This window comes from Hakea prostrata, chromosome 4 (assembly GCF_041222555.1).
Source record: "Hakea prostrata isolate BN-2017 chromosome 4, UWA_Hpros_2, whole genome shotgun sequence".
NCBI classification, from domain to species: domain Eukaryota; kingdom Viridiplantae; phylum Streptophyta; class Magnoliopsida; order Proteales; family Proteaceae; genus Hakea; species Hakea prostrata.
The window spans coordinates 45,426,322-45,453,448 of record NC_142603.1 but is presented as its reverse complement, the minus strand read 5'-3'; the positions used below and the strand labels follow the sequence as shown (position 1 = coordinate 45,453,448).

At 40.3% G+C, this 27,127-nt stretch overlaps 1 protein-coding gene across 1 annotated transcript; it reads left to right on the top strand.

Annotated features, from left to right (window-relative positions):
• The first annotated feature begins 87 nt into the window (after window positions 1-87).
• LOC149019106 (uncharacterized) lies at window positions 88-26,616 on the top strand. Its single transcript, XM_089153173.1, has 2 exons — window positions 88-885; window positions 26,241-26,616. Exons 1-2 carry the CDS (start codon window positions 585-587, stop codon window positions 26,273-26,275), a joined length of 336 nt encoding a protein of 111 aa, XP_089009299.1. The 5' UTR covers window positions 88-584; the 3' UTR covers window positions 26,276-26,616.
• The last annotated feature ends 511 nt before the right edge of the window (window positions 26,617-27,127 follow it).

The window sequence follows — 27,127 nt, the reverse complement described above, 5'->3', positions numbered from 1 at the left end:
GGTAAGATTTCCCTCAAAGAGCAAGATTTCCCTCAAAGAGCAAGATATCCCTCTATTTCAATTCCATTAAACCCCTGTATGCCATCTCCTCTAACCTCAGCAGCTTTTATTCTTGGATCAAAACTGTGTAGATTTTGCTGGAAACCACAACGCTGAGTCTGAATGAATAACTGAGGGTTACATGTCTACCAAGATTGAGACTAGGGGAAGAAATCTTAAAGATAAGTTTTCTTGGTGGTGAATTCGCCAGAGGGAGAGAGAAGAAGGACCCATTCATCGGAAGAGTTAGGAAGAGGCAGAGAGGAGATTTTGTCAACAAGAGATCATTAAGAGCTTGAATAACCTGTGTTTTCTCATTCTTTAAAAGGGTTTGTTAGTCAGCAAGATTAAACCTGTTTCCCCAAGAGTTCCCGGAACTAGGAAGACTGGAAGAGTCGTTGTGGCGTGAATGTCTTATGGGATACTGGGTTGAAAACCACAAACGCTTGGGTTCTTTACTTCAAGACTTGAAGTTCTCTGTAATCTTCAACTTTCAGAAATTAGTTGAATAAAGAATCCCTTAGAATCAGAGTTTGGGGAAAGGCATGGAGGCTTCTGATGGAAATAAAAATCCGGATATGCTTAGCCTTGACAGTGAAGCTCGAATTGGTTTCCTAAACAGAGGTGATGGATCAAAGATAAGCTATTCGAGGAATGAACTAGAAGCTCTGAGGTATGTTGATGTTGAACAACAAGGAATTATGTGGAATGAAATATACCACAGGTTGGGGCCTTCCGTTGCTCAGGAGCCTGAAGGCACGACATCTACTAGACATCGGAATCAAGGGCGTGAAAACATCAAGCATCATCAGAGCACTTTAAAGAAGGAGCATCTTGCAGTTTCTGGTATGCGTTTCTCTTCTTTATTGACTCAGGATTTATTTGTTCCTAGTAGTTTACGCCATTTCCTGCTTTTATTCTCTTGTTACCTGAGTAAAGTCTGTTTTGGATTTCATTGGCTCTATTTTATGCATAAAGTTGTTTAGTTGTCATGACAATAATTTATTTGTTTTGTTTTATTTGAATTTTTTTTCCACACATGGATCATGCCTTTTAAGAATTATCGCTTGTTCAACATTTGAGTGTGTGGCTATAATAGACATGTTTTGAAGCTTAATGTACTCAAGTGGAGAACAGTGTTCTCTGCTAGATTCTGTTGATAAATGGTTACTTTAGTTGTACGGTTGGAGGTAAGGTCCCCCCCTCCTCTGGGCGGGGTTAAACATAAGTATGCCTGGACTTTGATTAATCTACACTATCAAAGTATTGACATCTGATTATAGTTTCTCCAGAGAAGTGCACAATTGGTTGATTCAATCCTAATTATTCTGCCGCTTATTATCTTCTTTTGTCGATCCTATAGCATGCTTCCGATTTAGAAAGTAATGTCCATTAATGTCAACCTCTTAGGCCCAAGAACTTGAGCACTAAGTTTGCTAATAAACTGAAATTGCTACTCTAAAGAGCATCCTGGTGCACGATGCTTGTCTTGTGCAAGGTCCTAGAGAGGCAAATATACAACAAAGCCCCTAACCCACTTTTTCACGGGTGAGGCCATGATGTAAACCTAGGTTTAGGGTTTGTTAACTAGGACCCTCTTGAGTAAGAACCAATACTCACTAGGATTTCTAGACGCTTTGGCTAAGGGTTTTTGAGGGTTATAAGGCTGCTGGGATTGTGATTTCAGGTCTGAAATTTAATAGGAATTCAAACTCAGATTTGGAATTTCCAGTCCTTGGCCAGCAGGACTTGGTTAGGGTTAGGGTTATGGGAATGGGTTTCGGTTGGGAGGGGGAAAGGGATAGGGTTGCTGGTGCTAATATTCAGAACTGTTTCCTATAGGTGTTTTTCAACCAGAACCAGATCTGATGGTTAGGACTTGAGAAATTTCAGATTCTGAATTTCTGGAAAATTCTGCAGTTCAAGGAAGAAAATGAATTGACAGTGTTCTAAGCTTAAGGGCAACCAAAAGGGAAGGGAAAGGGTTCGATTGGGGCTGGGAATATGGTTTTCCTATTAGGATTAGGACTGTAAACATGGGGAAGAAGAAGAGGATTGGAGATGGCTTCTAGGGCCTAGGGAAGGGCTGAAATTTTCATAAAACTAAAGGGAAGGGTGAGAGGGTATTTGTGATGGGGTTAGGCTGCTCCTAAGGTCTGAAACTAAAGGGATGGGTTCAGAAGGCTGCGGACTGAGAGATGTGGTTAGGGTTTGGGTGGGGGTATTTCACATGTAGTTGAAGAACTGCAGAAATCTTCGTGTTTAAATGCTTGAAGTCATGAAGAAAACCTTGAAGTGGGAGACACAATGCACAATACCAGCCGCAAGTCACCCTCCCAGGGATCCCACAACTACACTAGTCTATTTTCTCAAAATTTAATTCATTCAATCAATCAAATTTGAAAATAACTTATACTAGAAAAAGCTATTTATAGCCTGAAACAAAGGACTCTTACTCATACTGGGTTACCCTAACTGTTAGGGTCCCATCACAACTTAACTTGGACTCTAAAACGCTTATTAAAAGGAATCTAATTCAAGGTTGTCAAGGCGGCAAAGTGACCAAAATTGTTGGAGCTCTGTCTAGGCGATTAAGCGACAAAGCGGCGGCTAGGTGGCAATAAGGCAACCAAAGCAGTTGGATCAAATTTTTTTCAATACAACTACTTTTAAGCTGATAATTTTTATTATAAGCTAAACAAACGTTCAAGAATCACATTCATCTAACAAAACAAGCATTCAAGAGTCATAATTATGAAAGATTATGCAAAAAAGAACACAAGCATCATAACATATGACTATAAACTATGTCAAATTATAAGTATGAAAATGAAAGGTAATAATTTTACATGTTTACTTATCTCTATGATAGTGTGATGCCAAATGAGTGCCTTATCCATTTAATGATTCATTGATTTCCGATTCTGAAATGACTAACTGTTAAGTTCGTATACAGCTTTGTAGAATAATATTTGATTTTTAAAAAAATCAAGAAAAAATATTATAATGTACAAATTGTAAAAAAGGCGACTGTTTTGGTGTCTAGGCGGCAAGAAGGTGCCCAAGGCGAAAAAATGGTTGCAATTAGGTGAAAAAGAGGGAAAAAAATTGCATGTTAACAAAGTGGTTCAAAACAAGGCGGTTGAAAAGTCGCCTTGCCGCCTAGGTAGATGCTTTGACAACCATGCTACTATGCGATCTCAGCTGTTGGATCTGAGATGTCATTTAAACACTTTAGGTCACCTAATGCTGCTTAGATAACTTAAGATCTAAGCAACTAAGTTACAAACAAACTGGACCCAAAAAGGAAATAATTCTTCCTAATAGAAGTTATCCTTAAAAGTAGGGCTTCTTAAAAAGGAAACAATTCTTTGACTCTTTCCAACTTGGATTTCAAAACCAAAAGGAAACAATACTTGCTTAACCACCAAGACTCCAATTTAGAAAATAAAACCAGAATTAAGAATCAGAAATTATTCTGAACTTAACCCTACTAAATAGACTTGATCCAAGGCATGAAAATGATCATTTTGCTCCTTGGTCAGTTTTGGCCCTATTTCGGATGGGCTTCGGCCCCTTCTAGGCTCTTTCGGGACTGCTTGGGGCTGGATACATCAGGCCATTTCCTAGTTCTGCCGCCAACAAGTTGCAATTACTCAACTCAGTGGGTGCTTGTTTAATTTTTAGAATTGGTTCAAAGTTCTAAATATCTGATTGAATCTTCCAGAGAACAATTGCTCGTACACTTATTTGTTTTCCTCTGAAAACTATTTCAGAGGATTTTGAATCCTGGTCTAATTTCTGAGTTGTTTTCCTGTGGCTACACAGTCTTTTGGGTGTATGTGTCAGTATTATCAATTTGATGTGTTTTATTTTCAATGGCCTCAGGTGTGATGGCTGCAAAGGTAAAAGGGAACTGTACTTTCAATTCTATGTTCATTGGAGGATTAAAAGGAAATTGCAATAGCCAATATGTGCAACCTTCCTACTAGAAACCATTGAACTTGGATCCCTAGGTAGATGATAGTTTAAGATAAATTCACCTGTATGCACGAAAATACATCAGGCAGATAAGTCACTCTTTGGTTCAGTTCTGAAGCAAAATCGCTCTTTGGTATAGTCTTTCTTTTTGATTTTCACCAAAGAAATATAAATTGTAGTGTTTGGTTCAATTTATACAGCTTATTTCTATTTGTGAAGGCTTGAAAAAAGTACAAAAATAAAAAACAGTTGAGACCTGTTTTTGATTTTTCTATAAAAATCAATTTCAGTTGTTTTGCAGTGGTATTTAAAGCGCATGTTCTTTTAAAATCATGGAGAGTTGCTTCATAATCAAAAGGCTTTAAACTTAGTATATCAAAGACAGAATATCTAGTTTGTAACTTTAGTCATGATCGGGCAGAGTCATATTTGAAGTGTGTCTCTTTTTCATAGATCAAACTCTACTCGAACAGTACTTGAAAGAGATTGAGATGGACAAGGATTCCGAACATAGTTATCTGGTCGGACCATATATTTGAAGAAAACATATGTTCGACCATATAACCCGGTTTGACTGGTTCGACCATAACATAAGCCCCTCAGTCTCTCATGCTCGAATATTTCCATGTTCGGTGTGCGAGACTCTTGATCTCCCTTCGCTCTGCCAAAAGAAAATCTTGTACGTATTTCCAGACAATTTTCTCGAGAAGACAAATGAAGGGTGTGACAGTTGGATTTGACATAATGGGTGTAGCAAGTTTCCCAAAATCACGCCACGTGTGTGCAAAGTAATGTCAGCCACTTTTGGATTAATGATGGCTCTTCCATGTGGCTGCGAATCCAAGCGATAATAACTTTTGTAATATGAACTCTTTGATCAAGATGCACAAGAATTTCTATGATCCATTTGATCAGAATTTTTTAGGATTCTAAAGGTCTCGCATTGTGAGCCCTTAGATTTCCCTTCATTTTGCTCCTTTGGATTAGAATCTAAGGAGATATATAAAAGTAGCCTCTTTTCACTTCGTCTTTCCATTTCTGATTTTTTCTTCTCCTCTCTTTGAAGTGTTCTTCCTGCGTTGTACTTTTTCTGTCGTGAACCTTTGTTCTACCCTTCTTTTGCTCTCTTTCGATTATCATTGACGACTGAGGTTGGTAGAGACATCTTCGTTTTACCAGAAGTTGCTGAAGACGTTTTCTGCTCGCGAGAGTCTCTGTCTCTACAAGTAAGTTTCCTCCACTTCTCTTTTTTCTTTGTTTTTCCTTTAGCATGCCTTTAGCATTTTGTAATGTCACTCTTTCATTTTTGTCATGTCTTCTCTGTGCTGTTCACTTTTAGAACATTTCTTTAGGTTTCCTTATACTTCCCTTTCGTTTCTTTTCTGTTTCCCTTCGTAGTTAGTTTCACATACCTTCTATGGTTGGGAAATTTTTTTTTGGCTAGGAAACCCCGTATTCATTCTCCTTCCATGGGTATTTCAGAAATTTCTCAGAGTGGCTCAGGCAGAACAGAAAATTCCGACCAAGACCTTAGTGGTCGATCGTATTCTGGTCAATCTCACAGTAACCAAACAGCATCCAACCATGAGACTGGTGGTCGGTCAGGTTCCGATCATATCAGTATTGAAAGTCAGAACCCTTCCCATTCTTCTAGAGACCCTTCTGGGAATTTATGTGAGGAGCCCGAGGTTCAGTCTCGACCTTATTCTGCTCCTACCAACAGTTCGGGTCTTAGTGCTTGAGCAAAATTCAAAGCTGTTAGGCAGCGATGGATTGATAGTTTTAACTCCCGACCAGTACGAAGCTGAGCGAGCTAAAAAACCATCTCCTGACCACATTGAGTTCGACCCTAACAAGTTAGGTCCTGCCTTTAGGACTTCTGAGATGAATGAGGATAAGTTAGAGATCATTCGAGCAAGATATGACATTCCTTCTGAGTTCATCCTTCGAGTACCTTCAAAATCTGACCGAGCCAATGTGTGTCGCCCCGGGGAGTTCGTTCTTTATGAAGATTCTTTGAAAAGTGGTTTTATGTACATCCTATTTTCTCAGACATTCTTTGCCATTTTGGAATTTGCCCGGGGATGTAGGCCCCAAACAGTTGGAGGAACTTGATATGTTTTATGGGATTTTGCCAACAACCTGAGGTGAATGTTCGACCTTCCCTTGCTCTCTTCCTGTATTTTTTTATGGCTAAGAAAATGGAGCAATCTGGTTGGTATTACCTGTCCAAACGCTCGTCCCGTTAGACCGGTTGGAAAAGGAATTTTGTTGCCAATGGGACCTTGCCTTCTAATACTAAGGGGTGGCGTCCCAAATTTTTTTATGTTCGGACCTCTTGTACTCCCTCATTTCCGACCTCTTGGGGTCGATCTCTTCTTAAAAAGTCAAACAAACTCCCACATCTTTCTCCCCCCGAAGAATGAGCAAAGGAGCGGATCCTGAGCATCCCTACTGAGAACAAAAATTTCCGAGCTGTGAATGGCTTCTCTCCCGAGCATTTAGAGATACTATCTTTTTGGGGTTTTTTGCCCGGTAAGTTTTGTTTGTTGGTTCCTTTTGATATCACGCTCTTTGGTCGGTTTATAATTGTTTCATCTTCCTTTTTGCAGTGCGGCTGAATCCAGCTGGTTACGCCAAGGCTGCGGCTTCCAAGCTGAAGGAAGTTTCTGAGAAACATCCGGCCAAGCCGGATAGGTCGAGGAGTACCAAATCGAAAGGTTCAACGGCTTCTGGTCATCCTCCTCGACCACCTAAGAGGTCTGGTGCTACCATGGTCGCGTCTGTTGAGAAGTGTGCTTGTACTGAAGATCCTACCAGTGAAGAAGTTATGCACAAAGAGTCTTCAGTTCTTCCTAATTCTCCAAGTTCTTCTGCTCGAGGTGTGGCTACCAGCTTGAGACGTAGCGGTTCTCCTCGTCCTCCTTTACTTCGTCCAAATTGGTCTTTGACAACCGAGTCTAGAGTTCTCAACAATAACCAGACCGGAATTTCTGTTGCAAAGGAATGGCTTCCCAATGTCTTGTTTCCAGTCGACCAGAAGTATATGGGTGGATTGAATCCTCTTGTGCGATATGACTTTGCTACCAAGTAAGTTTCGACCTCTTCTTACTTCTATATTTTTTGACCAAGTAAGGGTGAATTCTTAACTACTTGTTTTTTTGTAGGATGCTTTGCAATTTGACACAAGTTCTGGGGTCATGTTTGGAGACTGGTCGTCAAGGCCACCGATCTTTGCATTCATGTAAAGACAGTTTGAAGAAGAAAGAGTCCGACCTTGCTTCCTGTAAGTCTCGTGTTGATAATTTGGAGGAGAAGGAAGCTGTTTTGGTCGTTAAAGTGGCCGAACTGGAGGGGTCAGCAAAGGCTTCGTCCGAGCTTATAAAGTCATTGCAGGACAAGTTGGAACAAAAGGAACGTTCTTTGGCCGAGCACTCTAATCGACTTATGGCTTTATCTAAGGAAAGGTCCTTTGTTATTACCAAGCGGAAGAAGGTGAAATCCAAGTCGTCTCCAGCCTCTTTTGATGATATTCCCAACGAGCTTAAACATGAAGTGATCTTGCGTTGGGTTCAAACCAAGAAGTTCTTGGATTTTATGGTTGAAGTTGCGCGGCCCGGATTAGACTATGGTCGGCGATGTGCGTATAAAGATGTTTTATCCCGCTATCCAACCTTAGATGTTTCCGACTTTAAAGACTATGTTGATCCGAAATTATTTGATGAGTTGACAATATCCAGACCTCAGTGGGCAGTCGGCAAAGCTCCTTTCCCGAGCGATGATCCCGTTGAAGTCGTGCCTTTTTTAGATTCAAACTGGGATCCGGCTCCCGAGGAATAAGTCAAAGAGGATAATGCTTCGGGCAATAATGATGACGGCTCGGGAAAAGAGGAGAATGCTGACCATGTCAAGGATGTCCCGGCGTAGTCTTTTTACTTATCTTTGTTGATGAACTTCCTTTATGTTCGGACTTCTTTATGCTCGATCCTTATGTATCTGTTGTTTTTTGAATACTTGATTCAAGTCATTTTGGTTGAAATTTTTTTGTGTTCGACCATGGAACTTCAGAAGTCATGTTTAAATGTAGTTGGATGTATTTGCTTTTGCTCGTGCTTCATCACCCAAAGGAATTTTCTTTGACTGTTCTTGCGTTGTAATTCTGTGTTCATCGCTCCGAACGTAGGGAGTTCTTTTTGAACTGACTTGCTTCATGAGTTCGAGCAAGGGAGTTCAATTTTTGGAACTGCCTTGCTTCATGAGTTCGAGCAAGGGAGTTCAATTTTTTGGAACTGCCTTGCTTCATGAGTTCGAGCAAGGGAGTTCAATTTTTTTAAATTGCCTTGCTTCATGAGTTTGAGCAAGGGAGTTCAATTTTTGGAACTGTCAGTGCTCGATTTTTGTGCTCGATGAAAAATCGAGCACAAGGAGAGTCCTTTGGGAACTGCCTTGCTTCATGAGTTCGAGCAAGGGAGTTCAATTTTTTGGAGCTGCCTTGCTTCATGAGTTCGAGCAAGGGAGTTTAATTTTTGGGAACTGCCTGTTTTTCGAGCACAAGGAGAGTCCTTTGGGAACTGACTTGCTTCATGAGTTCGAGCAAGGGAGTTCAATCTTTGGAATTGCCTGTGCTCGAAAAATCGAGCACAAGGAGAGTCCTTTGGGAACTGCCTTGCTTCATGAGTTCGAGCAAGGGAGTTCAATCTTTGGAATTGCCTGTGCTCGATTTTCCGAGCACAAGGAGAGTCCTTTGGGAACTGCCTTGCTTCATGAGTTTGAGCAAGGGAGTTCAATCTTTGGAACTGCCTTGCTTCATGAGTTCAGCAAGGGAGTTCAATTTTTCGAACTGCCTGTACCCGATTTTTCGAGCACAAGGAGAGTCCTTTGGGAATTGCCTTGCTTCATGAGTTCGAGCAAGGGAGTTCAATCTTTGGAACTGCCTTACTTCATGAGTTTGAGCAAGGGAGTTCAATTTGGAACTGTCTATGCTCGATTGTCCGAGCACAAGGAGTTCCTTTTGGGAGTTTCCACGAGATTTTTTCATGAGACTTCATTCTGACTTCTGGAAAATAAAATTATCTGCATCGCTATTTGAAAAGGTTGAACAAAACTTGAAAAAAACTGAATGTAGTATCTTCATAGCAAAATTCTGAAAGAAATGGAATTTGGAAGAAGATTCCTCTTTTTATGTATTTGGCTACTGATAATATCTCCTGAGGTTGCTCGCGTGCCATGTTCGAGGAATTGTTTCCTCGGTAACTGGATCACGTAACTTGTAAGCCCCGGGAGCTACTTGTTGCATTACAATGTATGGGCCTTCCTAGTTGGGAGCCAGTTTTCCTTGATTGGTCGGGTCTGACGCCGCTGATTGACGAAGCACCAGATCTCCTGGGAGAAATTGTCTCATCTTAAATTTGCTATTGTAATATGAAGCTACCCCGCCTTTGATATTATTCGAGACGATATTGAGCCTTATCTCTTATTTCATCAATGAGATCTACGTTGATCTTCATGCCTTCGATATTTGCTTCTTCGTCGAATTCATCTTCTTGGAGAGATCCTAGTTGTACTTCAATTGGAACTCTAGCCTCGACCCCATAAGCTAATCTGAATGGTGATTCTCCGGTGGTCGACCTGGGTGTTGTCCGGTATGACCAGAGTACGCTGGGTAGTTCGTCCACCCATCGACCTTTAAGCTGGTCGAGTCTTTTCTTTAATTCATTAAGTATGATCCTGTTTGTTACCTTTACCTGTCCATTGCTCTGAGGATAGGCTACTGATGACATCCTGTGTTCGATTCCCATTTCTTTGCAGAACTTTTTGAACTCGTGATTCTCGAATTGCTTACAGTGGTCAGATATAAGAATTTTGGGTACTCCATACCAAGCTAAAAAATTCCATCGAAATGAACATTTCGACAAAACTGGATTCTTTTTTCTTGATTATTAAAAACTCAATTTCGAGCCTCAAATGCACTCAAATTGATTTGGATTTTTGCATACTAGCTATTTCAAGCATAATAAACATATAAAACTACTAGTTTACTAAAAAACTACTGAAAATGTAACATCCAACATTGCAACTATATAGTACATGAATCAGAGAAGAAGCTGGAATGTTATTACTTATAAGTCTATTCTATTCAAGCCTCAAGGTCTCCCTCTTCCGTCTGCACCCCATACAAATGACAATATAACTCCCATGATGTTTGCCCCCGCCCCATATAGTTTTGGACATAGTCAAGAACTGCACCTTTGTATGTGGCCTCATCCACATGCATAAGATTCCCTAACGGTGGGAAGTTGTGAATCTTCAAAGGAACTGGTGGTGGTGGGCCTTGTGGCTGTGGAATAATGTGGAAGATCTGCTCAACAATTGAAAGAGCGCCCTGCCCCTGGCTCTCAGGAGAAGGATAAGGATACTGATAAGGTCGCAGTGGCTGACTCCGATAATCGATAGTGGGAGGGACACCATAAGCTCCATAGGCCGCTCCATAACCATAAGGCTCCAGTCGTGGCTAATTGGCTTGACCCTGAATCTGATAGCCAGGAGGGACACCATATGGTCCTTATGGACCATAACCATAAGTCGACTCGGTAGAACCAATACTCTCCACAACAGTATCATATGAGGACTCTACAGGCCTATTCCATCCGGATCCTCTGGAGGTGGAGTCTCTAGCATCATCAATGCTTATCGATCTGTTTATGCTCATCATCAATCCTATGGTAATGCGCCCATTTGGAGAAAGCCATCCCCACTTTCTCCTTCACACTCCCCCATAAGTGCTTCAACTTTCTCTGTTTATGCTCAGGCCTCGCAAATAGGGCCGGATCATTGGGAAGAATCTCAAGATCCGGATCTATAGGATGTGCTGAGGAAGCTCGACCCCTAGTAGGGGCCCGTGGGATAAGAGCCTCTTGCCTCACACTCTGAGACCTCCTTATAGGGACTTGGGAGCCACCTGTGCCTCCCATACCTACTGGCTCTCTAGAGGACCCACAACCCAGACCCCTCTGTTGCCTCCTCATGTCATCAATCCTTTGTTGCTCCCTACTCATCATCATCGCCCTCCTCAGCTGATCGGCCTCTGGATTAGGGTCATTGTCTCCTGACTCATCCCTACCATAACCCTCAGGATCTGGAAGGTCATCTAAGCAGGCATCCTCGAACTCATCCCTCTGTGTTCTCTTCTCTTTCCTCTTTTGCTTTCCACCACTAATATATGAGGCCATTGCCCTCTTGACCTCTACAGGCACCTTTGGGCACCTTGTTACATCCCTGTTGCCACCAGCTAGATGCACCTTCAATCCAGTGGCCCCACCTCTTCTTATTTGTTTCTTGCAGTAATTACACTCGCTCTTCCTCCTATCAGCTGTCAGTGGCCTCCCATGATCCCAAGCTATGTCTGACATCTTTAAAATAGAGTGCCTGATACAAGAAACACACTAAGTATCTTGAAAAGCTCCACAATATGCTCCAAAAATGACATACATGCTTCTAATTATAACCTCCTATTTTTAAATATAAAAAAATATATTTATAACTATATAATTATTTTTAATATATAAATAATTTTAAAATGTATAAAATACACACTATCTTAAAAATATTCACAACATGCTTAAAAAATTGCATACATGCTTCCACTAATACTCTTCTATTTTTAAATTTAAACAGAAATTAATTATTTTTTTAATATTTAAATATATATTTTTAATTATTTAAATATATATTAAATACAGTAAAATTACATAATTAACAGAAAAAAAAATTAATTCAACACCATCACTGCAATATGGTGTCTCAACTCTCACATACATTCATTTAAAGCTTATACATGTACTATACATATACATTTTTAACAATATACATAATTTAGTAAATAATTTTTAATAACAGAAAAATAAAAAAATAGTAGGAAGAATCAAAAAAGAATTTTGACACTACAAATTCATAGATCAACACTCAAAAGTAAACATATATAAATTTGGAAGCAATCTAACATGATTTAAGGCACAAATTAAACAAAAATAAAAAAATGAGGAAGTTGGTTACTCACCTTGCAAGATTTGAGAAAATGCACAAATGGAGGAGCAAATCAAGTGTTTGAAGGAAATGGAATACTAGAAATTAGGTGTAGAATGGGATGAAAGCAAGAGAAATCAGCAAGAATTTCAAATGAGGTCGAAATGCAGAGGGCGATATCGCTCGAAATGTCAAAAATGACTCGATTTTGGGTATTTTATAACCTGTGGAAGTGTCGTTATAGGGCCGAAATATCGACTCCTATCGACCGAAATTTCGGTCGATACGAAACGATATGGATACATTTCGTTTCGATTTGGATTTTTGCAGGCATTTTCGATCGAAATTTCGACCATTTCAATCGAATTTTCTTCCATGCTCCATACCTGTATATGATATTATTTGAGATGAGTTTCTTCATTTGGTTGGTGTTGATTGAAGCTAAAGGCTCCACCTTTATCCATTTAGTAAAGTAGTCAATTGCAACTACTAAATACTCTCTGCCACCGGAAGCTTTTGGTAATTTCCCTACGAAGTCTATTCCCCATTTTGCAAAAGGAATAGGCAATAGTTCTGATGTCAATGGTCCCGTGGGGGCATGATGTATGCTAGAATAGGCCTGGCACTTATCACATCTTTTGACATAGTTTGCTGCATCGTCTTGCATGGTCGGCCAAAAGTATCCCTGCCGCATTATCTTGTCTGCTAGTGCTCGAGCTCCAATGTGTGCTCCACAAATTCCTTAATGGACTTCTTGTAATACTTTTCCACCTTCTTGAGGTCCTAAACAACGAAGGAGTGGTCGAGTTATTGATTTCTTGTATAATTGACCTCTGATTGTGTATCGTGCAGCCCTTTGTTTTACATCTCGAGCTTCTTTCTGGTCCTCTGGTAGTTGATCGTGTGCCAGGTATTGGATGATAGGATTCATCCAACTTTCTTCAATTTGGAGCTGCACACAGTCGATCAGACATATGCTCGGACTCACAATCTCTTCTAGATAGATTGATGATTTTGTAATGTCTAGCTCTTCTGTTGCTAAATGAGAAAGTGCGTCTGCCTGGTCGTTCTCTGTTCAAGGTACTTGTTTGATTAATAAGTCCGTGAAATGTTGCTTGTATTGGTCGACCAGGCCAAGATATTTATTTGCTCATCCTTTTCTCTTTTGCTTTGTATACCCCGTTCACTTGATTCACAATTAATTGTGAATCACTTCTGACTTCTAAATTTCTTATGTCTAGAGTCTTTGCTAATTTGAGGCCAGCCACTAATGCTTCATAGTTTGCTTCATTATTAGAAGTTTTGAATTTGAAGCGTAGAGCATATCTAATCTCAAACCCTCCTGAACTTTGAAGAAGTAAGCCTGCTCCGCTACCTTGGATATTGCTTGATCCATCCACTGACAGAATCCATCTGTTGATGTGATCGGAATTATGTTCGGTCTCCATTTCCTGTTCGTCATTGGTTTGTAGTTCGGTCATACATTGTGTTTCGACCACGAAGTCTGCTAAGGCTTGTCCTTTGATGGTCGGAAGTCTATCTGATGCTCACCAAGTTCGACTGCCCATGTAACGAGTCTTCTGGCCAGGTCAGGTCGATGCAAAATTTTCTTCAGAGGAAAATTTGTAAGAACTTTAATTGGATGTGCTTGGAAGTATGGTAGGAGCTTTCGAGCTGCTATTACCAGTGCTAAAGCTTGCTTGTCCACTTCTGGATACCTGGTTTCTACATCGACTAATTCATGGCTTACATAATAAACAGGGCTTTGTATATTATTTTCTTCCTGGACCAGTATAGCACTAACAACCTCAGGAGAGGTGGCTAAGTAGATCAAGAGCTCTCCACCTTGGACTAGTCAAACAAGAAGTGGTGGTCGAGATAATTTTTCTTTAAACTCTTTAAAAGCTTTTTGACATTCTGCATCCCAAATTCCATCCTGTTGCTTGGATATCTTTTTTAAAGCTTTGAAAAAAGGTAAGAATTTTTCTCTTGCTCGAGCAATGAATCTGTTCAGCGCAGCTACCCTTCCTGTTAAGCTTTGTATTTCCTTGATGTTTTTTGGTGCTTTCATGTCTAGGATTGCCTGAATTTTTTCTGGATTTGCTTCAATCCCCCTTTGAGATACCATGAATCCCAAAATTTTTCCCGATGATACTGCAAATGCAAATTTTTCTGGATTCAGCCTCATCTTATGTGCTCGGAGTACATTGAAAACCTCCTTAAGGTCAGCTATGTGGTCGACCTTGGTTTTGCTTTGACGAGCATGTCGTCAACATAAACCGCCTGAAGGTACCCAGTTAGCTGACCCGCTACGTGTTGAATGTCAGGTGAGATGAGCTTTCCCTTTCCCAAGCATGTTGAGGAAAGAGATGTGGAACACGTAGTAAGTATGTCATAACCGCCTTTCCAGTGCCCAATCTGGGAGCCTTCTAGCTCGTACTGCTCACACTCTTAGATCTTCACGGCACCTCCTCCACCATAGTGTGAGCTGGGAGCAGCTCCGAAAAGAAAGCAAATTCTTTTTTGGAAATTCGCTTTACTTTTCGGATAAAAAGCACATTCTGTAGCTCTGCAAGGAACTGGGATTGGCCCGGTACTGGATCCTAGCCTTTCGAGGGCACTGATTGGATTATTACCGCGAAAGCCTTCTCCGCCGTAACGGGCTTTGTGAAGGTGACCCTCTCGCCCGAAAGAGGGTCACCGATAAGAACCAAAACTCTTCTTCTCATTAGCCGGATGGCATTCTTTAGACCAAAAGGCATTACCTTATAATAGTAGCTGTCTCTATCGGTCATAAAGGCTGTATATTTTTCATCATCCGAATGCATCAGTATTTGATTATATCCAGAATATGCATCCATGAAACTGAGCATTTCATGCCCGACAGTTGCTTCTATGAGGAAATCTATCCTGGGAAGAGGATAAGAATCTTTCAGACATGCTTTGTTGAGGTCGGTGTAATCCGTACACATCCGCCACTTACCATTTGCTTTTTTGACCATAACCACGTTAACTAACCAAGCGGGATGGTCAATTCTTCTTATGAAATTTGACTCTTTGAGCTTCTATACTTCTGCTCTGATTGCCTCGTGTTTTTCCACGGAGAAGTTCCTCCGTTTTTGAATAACTGGAATTAACCTGAGGATCGATGCTTAACTTATGCTCGGCCACCCGTCTGTCGATGCCTGGCATATCTTCTGCCGACCACACAAAGACGTCGGCATTAGCCTTAAGAAATTTTGTCAATTTGATCTTCGAATTTGCTTCCAGTTCAGCTCCGACCATAGTTCCTTGGGTTGGCTTTTCAAGATTGAGAATAATTCTTTTGAGTTTCTCTACTGGTTCCGCTCTCTGCATGTTATCTTCATCTCGATCATCCCTGATTTCTACTTGACATGGTCGAACTTGTCTTAGCTTTCTTGCTCATATAGTTGACATAGCTGAGTCGACTAGAATGCATTCACCGATACCATTGGAAGTTGGAAATTTCATCTTCATGTGTAAGGACGAAACCACGGCTTCCAGTGCACACAGGGTTGGTCGGCCGAGAATCACATTGTAAGCTGACAGATCACGGACGACCATAAAATTTTATTGGACGACCCTGTCTCTGGGATGGTCTCCTACCCGAAGGTCTAGCCTGATTGTTCCTTCTGCTCGACTTGATGATCCGGTAAATCGGAAGAGATGAACACCACATGGGACAAGCATACTTTCGTCGAGCTTTAATTTTTTGAAAGCTTCAAGAGATCAGATATCCATTGAAGAACCGGTGTCGACCATAACTTAATGAACTTCAATTCTAGCCAGGATAACTTTTATCACCAAAGCATCATCATGAGGAGTTTTAACTCCTTGCATGTCTTTGGATGAGAAAGTAATTGGATCTGATGTTTTTTCCTTTGCTCTTTCTATCTCTGTATTCCCTATGTATCGAGCTTTTCTTTTTGCCTGTCGAGCAGATTCTTCGGTTGGTCCCCCAAAAACTGTGTAAATAGGTGATCACTTATTGTTATCTTCATCTTTCTTTGGTTGATTTCTATTTAGGTTTTGACCTCCCTCTTTAATTGGGGATCTGGCTCTTTTCCTACCTCCCATCGGTGGTTGGTAAGGTTTGGATCTGGTCGAACATACTTCTTCAATTGTCCCTGAGATATTAGCTTTTCAATTTCTTCTTTCAGTTGTCTGCAATCATCAGTCCGATGACCGTGATCTTTGTGATACTCGCAATATTTTCTCCTGTCATGCTCCTCTAGTCGAGAATATAATTTGTTAGGTCTTTGAAGTATCCCTTGACTCTTTATTTGCATCAATATCTTTGACCTCCTTAATTTGAGAGGAGTATATTCTCTTTCTGGCTGCTTTGTCGCTTCTGGTCGTCCTCTCTGGTCGGAAACCTGTTCAGTGGTAGATCAGGTCGACCTCCATTAGCAGGTCGGCTAGAGTTGGTCGGTTCCTTCTTCCTCAACTCCAGAGTTTCTGAGATTTCTGCCTGCCTATTATATTGCTCCAGTAATTTGGTGTATGTTTCGGGCATGTTCAGCAATAAGCGCTTGAGCAGTCCTTCATGAGTAAGCCCTTGATATAGAGCATGAAAAGCTATCTTCTCGTCTAGATTCTCGATTCGGATGGTCAAATTGTTGAATCTTCGTAGATAACTTCTGACTGATTCTGTTCGACCTTGCTTAATAGAGAACAGAGTATCCTCTCTTCTTTTAGCATTGATTCCACTTTGAAAACGTGACAAGAATATTCGACCTAGATGGTCGAAATCCTCGATCGACCCGTTTTGGAGCCCAAGGAACCATTCAGATGCCGATCTAGTTAAGGATGCTGGGAATATTTTACACATAGCAACTTCACTGTGCTCATAAGAAGACATTACCGATTTGTGATGCATAATGTGGTGTCGGGGACACTTTCTTCCGTCGAACATGGTAAAAGTTGGACACTTGAAACTCTTTGGCATCTTTGCCTCAACAATTGTTCTAACAAAAGGATTTCTTTTGAGAACTGAGTACAGAGTATTTTTACCTGAATCTTTCATCTTCTTTAGCTTTTCCTTTAATTCGTCAATTTACCTGTTGACGTTCTTCGTACTTTCGGCTTGAGCTATCTTTTCTCCTTCTTCGTGTCGAACATTGTCCATGTGATTAGTGCTGCTATGTTGATCTTCTTGCTTGAACCCTAGAGGAGGGTCTTTGATGTTCCTTCTCCGGGTGCTCAAACTTTATCTCCCACTTTTTCCATGCATTTGATCAAATCTCTCGATGGTCGAGGAATTTGGTCAGGCATGAGTGGTCGATCTTTTCTAGTTCCCCCCAGATTAGCTAGATTTTCTTGATTATCCTCTCCTGGGGCAATTAGATGACGCATCGTTACCCTAACCAATTCGTTTAGAGATGAAACTTGCTTTTGGAGTTCATCAATTTGATCTCCGGTTGTTTTTTGTAATTCATCGATCTGATTTTTGGTAGCCAATTGGTCAGGGTGCTCGGGCTGATCCTTATGCTGAGGAATCTCTGTGGTTTTTTGGGGAGGATTTTGTTTGTCGACCTCCTCTCCTCTGTTCTCCTTGCCTTCCCCCAGCATTGATCTTGTTTGTATCACCATGACTTTTTGATGCGTTCCCACAGACGGCGCCAATGTTGTTGCAAAATTCGGTCTCCCCTGGTCGAACGCTCGAACCTACAAAAATGTGCTCGACCGGTGTGGTCGAGTTTCGTCTCCGACGAACAAGTTAGTTCAGACGAACAAAGGAAGCAAGCTCAATCTCTCGATGTATTTAATAACTCAAGAGTGCATACCTTATGATGACAACCATACCTCTTTATATAATTCTTAGTTGGTCGGTCTATCAGAGGAGTTTTTGTTTGCAGAGTCGTATTTGAAGTGTGTCTCTTTTTTGTAGATCAAACTCTACTCGAACAGTAATTGAAAGAGATTGAGATGGACAAGGATTCCAAACATAGTTATCTGGTCGGATCATATATTTGAAGAAAACATATGTTCGACCATAACAATTGGCAATTCAGATAATTAAAGGCAACGTGGGTACAATGAATTTTCAGTGTTATAAAAGTGAAAAAATTTCATGATGTGAACACAAAGAGTAGGCCCACCAGAAGCTGCAAGGGGCTTAGTCCTCCCTGGTCTGTGCACACCCCTCTAGGAGTAAAGTTGTCTTTTTGATTACCAATTAAATTTTTTTTTTTTGGGGGGGGGGGGTTGGTTGTTTCAGATTAGGATTTGGTTTAATTAAGAGTCCCAATTAAAGTGTTTAATAAGTTGGATAAGTTCTCTACTGGATAGGGTTTGTTGGGTAAGGCTTCTAGCTAGATAAGGAACCTAAGTTAAGGTCAATTAGGATTGGAGTTTGATTGTGTTTCAAAGTTGTAAAAGGCTATAAATTCTCAAGTCTTCTACAGATTTCGTTTTTTTTAAAAGTTTTGAATGAATAAAGAAATCTGAGAGTTTACAGCCAGGTAGGTTTGGCTGAGTTCCTTCAAGGGGGACCCTGCGGTTGTGAATTCTAGTGCATTCTGGTTTTGCAAGTTCAGTTCTAATTCCAAGCATTGATTTCAGCAAGGGTGCTCAACTTCTATATGCAGAATTTTAGAACAGGTGTTTCCAAGTAAGTCCAGCCCCCTTTCTCCCCATTGCAGGCCCTCCCTTTTTTTGGATGAATAAATAATTAAATTAAACGAAACATCGAAATACAAGATCGATCCAAAGGGAGAGGTCAATGAGAGGGATGTAATTGGGAGTTGAGCCCCCAGGATACAACAATGAGCCTGTTCCTTGGGGAATCAACAACTGGGGGATGGGGAATAGAGGAAATCGTAGCTGAAACATCAAAGTGGATAGCATTCCAAATCAAATAAATAGAACGGGATTTGGAGTTTGGACATCCAACGCCTGCGATTACGCTCCCACCACAGATGGTGGATTATGGCACAAAAAACAAGTCTACCGATCCAGTCGCAAATAGAGGTACCCGAAAAGTTACTCAAGACCCAAGAGGAATCACGATCAAACCCAAATGAGCGACGAGAGCAGGGCCAAATAGAAACAAGGGCTTTTCTCCAAAGGGAACTAGAGAAAGGGCAAGAGAAGAAGATGTGCTCAATGTCCTCAATACCATTCCAGCGCATTGACCCTCCCTTTCTTCCCCTTCTCCTGCACAACCCAGGAAACGCAATCCCTGGCCTTCACAGCCTCTCTAGAACCCCTTTCCCTCTCTGTTCAGGTCAGGAATCCCTTTTCTAACCTCCTGCGACTACTCTGGAGTTAATTTCCCCCCTCCCAAGCCCTCTGGATGCCCTCTAAATTCCCTCTCCCCTCTTTCGCTGTTCTGTTTTTGGCAGAAAAAACAGAAAAAAGAAAGTGCAGGAAAAAAGAAGAAAAAACAGAAGAGAAATAAAGAGAGGAAGAAAGAGTGATAAGAACAATAAAAAGAAAAACGATAAGAAAAGAGAGTGTCTTGGAGAAGTTCCCAATCCTTTCCTCAAGTCTGAACCAACCCTTAAACTATTTCCTTCTCATCCCATGGGAATTTTGAACCCTTCCTAAATATTCCTGGATCCGTCAGACCAGATTCTTACCCCTTTGGAAGTTCCCATGGCTTACCAAAATTACCCATGCTAAACTTGAAACCCTAGAATTACCGAAAATAAGGAAATTCTGAAATCTCATGGATCCACTCCTTGGTTTACATCAGTTCATGTGGCTCAACTTGCCTGAATAGAAACCTTTAATCAACAGGAACCTTACTTATGAGTAGGGATTTGGTAGAGAGACAAACACAACGATAGAGTGGAATGCTGGTACATTTGCAATGTAGTGCCTGAAGATTGGTGGGATCCCTTGTACTAGCTCAAAGAAGAAGGCTGCAAGTCCAGGGACCCTGTTTAAGTTTGGTGTCTGAGGCTATATCTTTGAGATTTTAAGAGGAAACCTTGTGGTCTTGCTCATAATAGTACTTCTTGCAGAGTACATAGTTTCATGTGAACATTATGAACATTAGGTCCACAGCGAATGCCAAGGGAAGATACCCACTTTGATCAAATTTGTAGAGAACTGAACATAGAGAAAGAAGTTCAACTGATCCAATGACTAGAACATAAGCAATTACAAAGAGCATGTAGGTTTTCCATATCATTATCATGATCAGTACTAAAGAGGCTGATGTGAGAGTCATCACAGACACCAAAGCAGTCCCTAGACAAAAGCAGAGAAACAAGGATTTTTATGAGTGGAAACAAAACCAAATCTGATGTCCATAAAACTTGAGAAGCAGAGATGGTTCATAGTTTATACCATAGGCATGTCCAATCTGATCAGTTGTCTTGATACCAAAGTAACTGCTGGAAAGCCGCCAATAGCAGGTAATTGATCTCAGGTATGTATACTTGTCCTTTATACTTGGCTGATGTGTGGACTATCTTCACATGAGGCAAGCCGCAAGTCTCCAAGCGAAAGTGACTGTTCAATGATAGAGAAGGTGGTTGGCTGGCTATGATTGCCGACATAACAGGTTCCACAAACATTGGCCAATACAAAGAACCTGCAGCATTATTTTAACTCTGTAACTAAGAATTTGTCTTTCAACCCCAAAAACAGACCTAAAAGACTGCAAAGTTCACCTGGAATAGAGTTATAAAAAACGTCTCCTACGTTGCTGTTATGTTTACGGAGGTAGGATGCTTGGCCAGTAGATGCCAAGATAAGAGGTGGGAATGTAACTGAACACATACTTGTCTGGATTGATCTAACAGTGGAGTGCCCAATGTCCGCAAATAATGCTTCAGCTCCTGCAATGCCCAATATTCAAACACCTTCATACTATCAGACATGGTGGGAGATCTCGGCGAGATCTCGCGAGATATCTCGCCTTTTGTGAGAGGCGAGACGAGATCTCTGGCAGGATCTCGCCCATCTCGCGAGATCTCGCCAATATCTCGGCAAGATCTCTCTAACGGGACTATTTTGGCTGCTTTAGGGGATTTTTAAAGCCCCTGTCTCGCTCGAGAGAGGCATATGTCGCCTCTCTCGAGCCTCTATCTCGCTGGAAGCATAATTTTGGCCAGAAAACTCAATTTTTGGCCGGAATTTGTTGGGGGATTCAACATAGCAACATCAGCAACTCATCTACAACAACAAATTCAAGCATATTTGTAGTGATTCAAGCCTATTTCAAGGGATCTTCAAGAAATGTAAGATTTTCCCCCAAATTTGAATTTTTTTTTCAAATACTAGGTTCTACAATGATTGTATGACTGTGATATAAATATATGTTGATGATCAAGCTTTGATCTACGCTTTAATGGAATTTTTTTTTTAAATTTTCTATTATTATTTTTTTTTTGAATTTTCGTATTTAAAAAATATATTATCTAAAAAATTAAAATTTAAAGATTATAAATAAATACTTATGATATGAATGTGATTATTATTTATGTTAAACAACATTTAGAGGTCTACAATCTCATGTATTAATATTTTGATTATCATGCTTGCTGTATTTATTTTTATTTAAATAATTAAATAAAATAATTATAAAAAATAATATGTTATTAAAAAATTATCTTTTTTTTTTTTAAATGATGCTTATATTATGTAGTTTATTTTAAAAATACAAACATGTCTTAGTGAGCATTGTATATATGTTATCTTAGAACAAAGTGTGTGTTTTGTTGTTTTATAAATTATTTTTACATAAAATAATTATAAAAAATAATATGTTATTAAAAATTTATCTGTTTTTTTTAAATGATGCTCATATTATGTAGTTTATTTTAAAAATACTAACATGTTTGTTTGAGCAGTGTATATATGTTATCTTAGACCAAAGTGTGTGTTTTGTTATTTTATAAATTGTTTTTACATGTTTTTATGTATCTAAAAATTATTTTAATGATTATTTGGGAATATTCATGATTCATGTATGTATTTCAGACTTTCAGTGCTGTACATTTAAATCTTAAATGGAAACTAGTGGGAGTGGTGGCACTGGTAGTGGGACTTAGGACATTGCTTGGCAACATGGGGATCCACTGATTGCTGACAAGAAGAAATCCCGATGCAAGTATTGCCTCAAGATTTTGAATTTTGGTGGTTCAACCAGATTAAAGCAACATTTGGCTGGTGGTTATAAAGATGTTGCCAAGTGTCCCAGGGTTCCTTATGAAGTGCAAAAAGCAATTGCAACAACTTTAAGGGGAGGGAAACAAAAAAAGGAAGAGATGGCACAAAAGCAAAGGGAATTTGAGGATACAGTGCTATCTAGACCTACTTTTGATGTTGATGAGGAGTCAAGCGATGATGAAGAGAGGAGGAGGGTTATGGGTGTTGAGTCACGAGCCGAATGGAGACAGATGAAGGCTGCAATGGAAGCTAGCAGACAATCCTTACATGCTGAGAGTGTGAGGCAATATGAACAAACAAGGGGAGCTGGTGGTTCGGGGTCAGGGGCATCCATGCCACCTAGACATAGTTTTCAGGGATCTGAGACTGAGAGGACCGAAAGGAGGAGGAGGAAGACTAGACATTATGATTCCACATTTGACCAAGACCCCTCCCTCTTCAACCAACAAGACATCTATCAAAGAAGCATTCCCTATATGTTTGCTGGAGGTAGAGAAGGCAGTAGGGAGGAGGAAGCTAGGTTATCAATCAGCAAATTCATGCTCTATAACAACGTTGCACCCAATGTAGCCAAAACACCATACTATCAGGGGATGATCAATGCAGTTGCTAGGGCGGTGTAGGGGTTAAAGGCCCAACAGCTTGGGAAGTAATGAATAATTATTTACCCAAGGTAAAGCAGGAGGTGGATGAATACATTGGTACATTAAAGGAAAAATGGAGTACATTTGGTGTTACTGTGATGGCTGATGGATGGACTGGTCCTACTAGACAGTCCATCATTAATTTCATGGTGAGCTGCAATGAAAATACATCCTTCCTTAAGTCAATGGATGTCTCAGATTAGATCAAAGATGCTGACTACCTTTACAAGCTTCTTAGGGAGGTGGTCCTCGAGGTAGGGCCAAAGAATGTTGTCCAAATTGTCACAGATAATGGTGCTAACTTCAAAAAAGCTGGTGAAATGTTGATGAGGAAGAAGAGCAGTAGGATCCACCTCTTTTGGACACCATGTGTTGCTCATTCGATTGATCTTATGTTGAAGGACTTGGGGAAAAGAAAGTCAATCAATACTGTGGTTGAGAGGGCTAGAAGGGTAAGTAATTTTATTTATAACCATGGTTATGTGCTGAAGATGATGAGGAACCACTATAAGGGTGATCTAGTCAGACCTGGATTTACTAGATTCGCCACCAACTATGTAGCTCTGAAAAGCTTCTAGAAGAAAGTGGTGGGTCTTCGGCACATGTTTGCAAGTGAGGAGTGGTTTGGTTGGCGTGGATTTAGCCATCCTAATGCAGTACTAGCCCAACAAACCATTGTTGATGATTCCTTTGGAGAGGCAATTGAATAGGACACTGGGCATTATAGAGCCTATTGTGTTTGTTTTAAGGATGATGGATTTGGAAAAGAAGCCCACAATGCCCCACATATATGCTGCCCTCCAGCAAATGAAAGAGTTGATTAGAGTTGTTGCCCCTAGCACCTTCAAATCCTACGAGAGGATCATCGATAATAGATGGGAGATGCACTTGATGCATCCTTTGCACTTGGCTGGTGAGTCACTTTTAAGTCTTTAAGTTTTTGTTGTATACTTTAATTTACATTCTTTATTTGTTATAACTTATAACTTATAATTTATAAACAAGTAAACAACCAAATCACTAAGTCACTAACCAAATTTTTTATTTCCACAATGCAAGCTTACTACCTCAACCCAAAGTACCATTACAAGAATGATCTGGGGCTTGATGTAAAGTTGATGACTGCGGTGCAAGAGGTGGTGGAGAAGCTTGTGTCAAATCCCGTCATGCAAGGGACAATTAATGGGGAGGTGAGAACTTATTCAATTGTTTCTTCAACTTCTTGCATTAGTGCATTAAGCATATACATAATACAATAATTGAAGAATTGGTGTACGGATCGGGGAGTTTAGGGATGCCTCCGGGAGTTTTGGAAAGCCTTCTCAGCTTGCAACTAGGAAAAAAACTGATCCTGGTAAATAGTTCACTACTCTATAAGTCATTAAGTCTATAAGTCTATAGACTATAACTCTATAAATGATAACTGATAAGTTATATAAATATAAAGATTTACTTGCCTAATGCATTCTTATTTTTGGTTATGCAGTGATCGGTGGTTTCTATATGGAACTAGTGCGCCAAATCTCAGAGACATAGCAACTGAAGTACTCTCACAGACTTGCTCATCCTCATGTTGCGAGAGGAACTAGAGCACCTTCTCGCTCATCCATAGTAAGTTACTGAACAGATTGGGGAGTAAGAGGCTCGAGGACTTAGTGTATGTGCATTACAACATGAGATTGAGAGTAGGGCACATACAAGATAATATAGATGACGACAGTTGTGAACCGATTGAGTTGACTGATATATTCCACGAGCCCCCCGCAGAAGATGAGGAAGATGATGTCATATATCAGTGGGTTAGGGATCGAGGTGGCCCAAGGTCTTTGGATGGGCTAGAAGGGCAGCCCGATCCTACCATTGCCGCTTCTATGGGCCCCGAATCTTGTGGTCGAGCACCTATCTTCGATGAGGGTCGGGCTCTTGTAGCGGCATCGGAAGGATCAGTCTGTACCATTTGTGGAGCCACCGGTCGACTTGAAACAACTGAGGTGACAACTAGTAGTGGGGATTCAGATGATGCCGATGATACCAGACGGCCAAGTGGCCTAAGTCAGCCATTGAGTTCGAGTCATGGAGGCAGTCAGGCTGGTCGTGTTTTTGGTGGAAGTCAGCGTCAACAAAGGGAGTCACCTGACTCACCTCCACCAGGTCCGAGTCATGCGACACATGTGAGCCACAGTTCCCCTATCTCTCGGGCTTATAGTAGGAGTAGGAAGAGCAGGTCAAAACAAGGGCAGGGACAACCGAATGATGATGCGAGCATGCATGATCTTGAATTGAACATGGGAAGCATGCGCCTAGATCAGAGTGATTCACAACAGCAGAGCTTGTCATCGGGGTACCAATACGGGGATCACAGCACCGGGTCAAATTACAATGGGTATTCTTCTTATGGAGGTCATACTATTCCTCAAGACCCTTCACCTGGAGAGTACGCATATGGGAGTGAAGGTGGGTTGTTAAATGAGTGGTTTAGAAACCCGTACCCAAATACTCAACAACTATATGAACAACAACAACAACAGTGGCTCTTTCACCCACCCATGATTGACGGTTATCCTAGACTGCTATTCCTCCAGTATTGTGACATGCAGACATATACTGATCATATAAACCGATATGTGATATATTTCAGTGATCAATTGACTTGGGAGTCATATGTGGCCACCGTTCAGAATCAATTGATGCGGAATGTTGAGTGATACTCTTAGTCTTGTAAGTTGTAAGTTGTAAGTTGTAAGTTGTAATCTTCTTAATTCTTATGGTTGTAAAATTTTGAAGACATTTAACAATTTCTTACTTTGAATCTTTGATAGTTTGAAGTTTGAACTTTGATCACTTGTTGACTTGAATACTTGATGTGTAATGTTATTGTATTTGTATATTTGTATTTGATACTTGATAGTTGATAAATGATAACTCATTAACTTTGTTGTTTAAATGGAAAAAAGATATTTCTATTTTCTACTGTTAACTTTCGTGGTAAGATGCAGTGTTGACCAGTAATGTAGGAAGATGCTTCCTTGTGGAATTCTCAACCATGTGTCGACGTGGAACATGGCGAGGCAGTGAACTTCTGAAAGGATAATTGCTATGAAATAAGAACAATATTTGGTTTTGAGAATTGGTACTGGCATTTATTATTTCATTGATGTCAGTGGTATTGATCTCCTATTCATATTTTTCTCAGATGGTGTTCTTGTGCATTGCTGCAGGCTGAACTTATATTGGGTGCCTTGTTCTTTTTGTTTTTATTTTAAAAAAGTTTATTTTAAATCCATGTTTGATGAATTTTGTGGTATTAACGGGGTTTCATAAATAGAAACTTTCATTTAGGGATTATTGGATTGTGGGCAGATAATTTAGAAGCTAACAAGGTATTGTGATGGTATTTGGTTGATGCAGCTGGCGGCTGTGGCAGCTTTGTGTGTGCAGTATGAATCTGAGTTCCGGCCAAACATGACCATTGTAGTGAAGGCACTTCAACCACTCCTCAACCCGAAGCCTGCTGCACCAGCACCTGTGGCCTAAGAACATTGCTGCCCCTGTTCTTTCCTCTCATGTCTGGAGATTCTGCGTACCAAGTGCACAGTTTGGTTTCTTTTTCTGGCTTTAGATTTAGCTGGGTTTGCTTTGCAATTTATTTATTTCTTTGTGTCTTGAAGATGGTTGTTGTTAGCTTTTCCATTATGGATACGAAATTCTGAATCATGAGTGACTTGGGACTGACCTGTGGTGGATGACATTTGATCCTTGGTACATGGTTGTAGATCCAAAATTATACTGCAAGTGGAGATAAGAAAGTGGAATTAGAAATCAGAATCTTGCAACTTTGAATCTGATTTTCATTTGAGTTAGGGCTGCAAAAGGGCAAGCAAAGCCCTATATGTTCTAATTTGAGTCGGTTCCCTCACCGACCCTAATTCAAGGCCAAAGATTATTGTCCCTAACCCTAAGCCCTACAGGGCTAAACCAAGCCTATTCCCACGCTAATTGACCCTAATTGGGTGGTTGACCTGATTGACCTCTTTTAGCCCTAGCCTTGATTGATTCTATTAATGGCTTTGACCCTGATTGGTCCTTTCTTTATCCTAAAATATCAAAAATCAATTCATAAAAAAATAAAATACATAAAAGTATCACTAAATAAATTAAAACTAAAATTCATAGTAATAAAATATGATTCAAATTCTTACAAAATGATAAAACTTTTTTCAATAAGTTCATAGTGTTGTTTTAAACATAAATAAATTCACACTTCATAATTTCATATTGAGTTCTGAAAGTTTTCC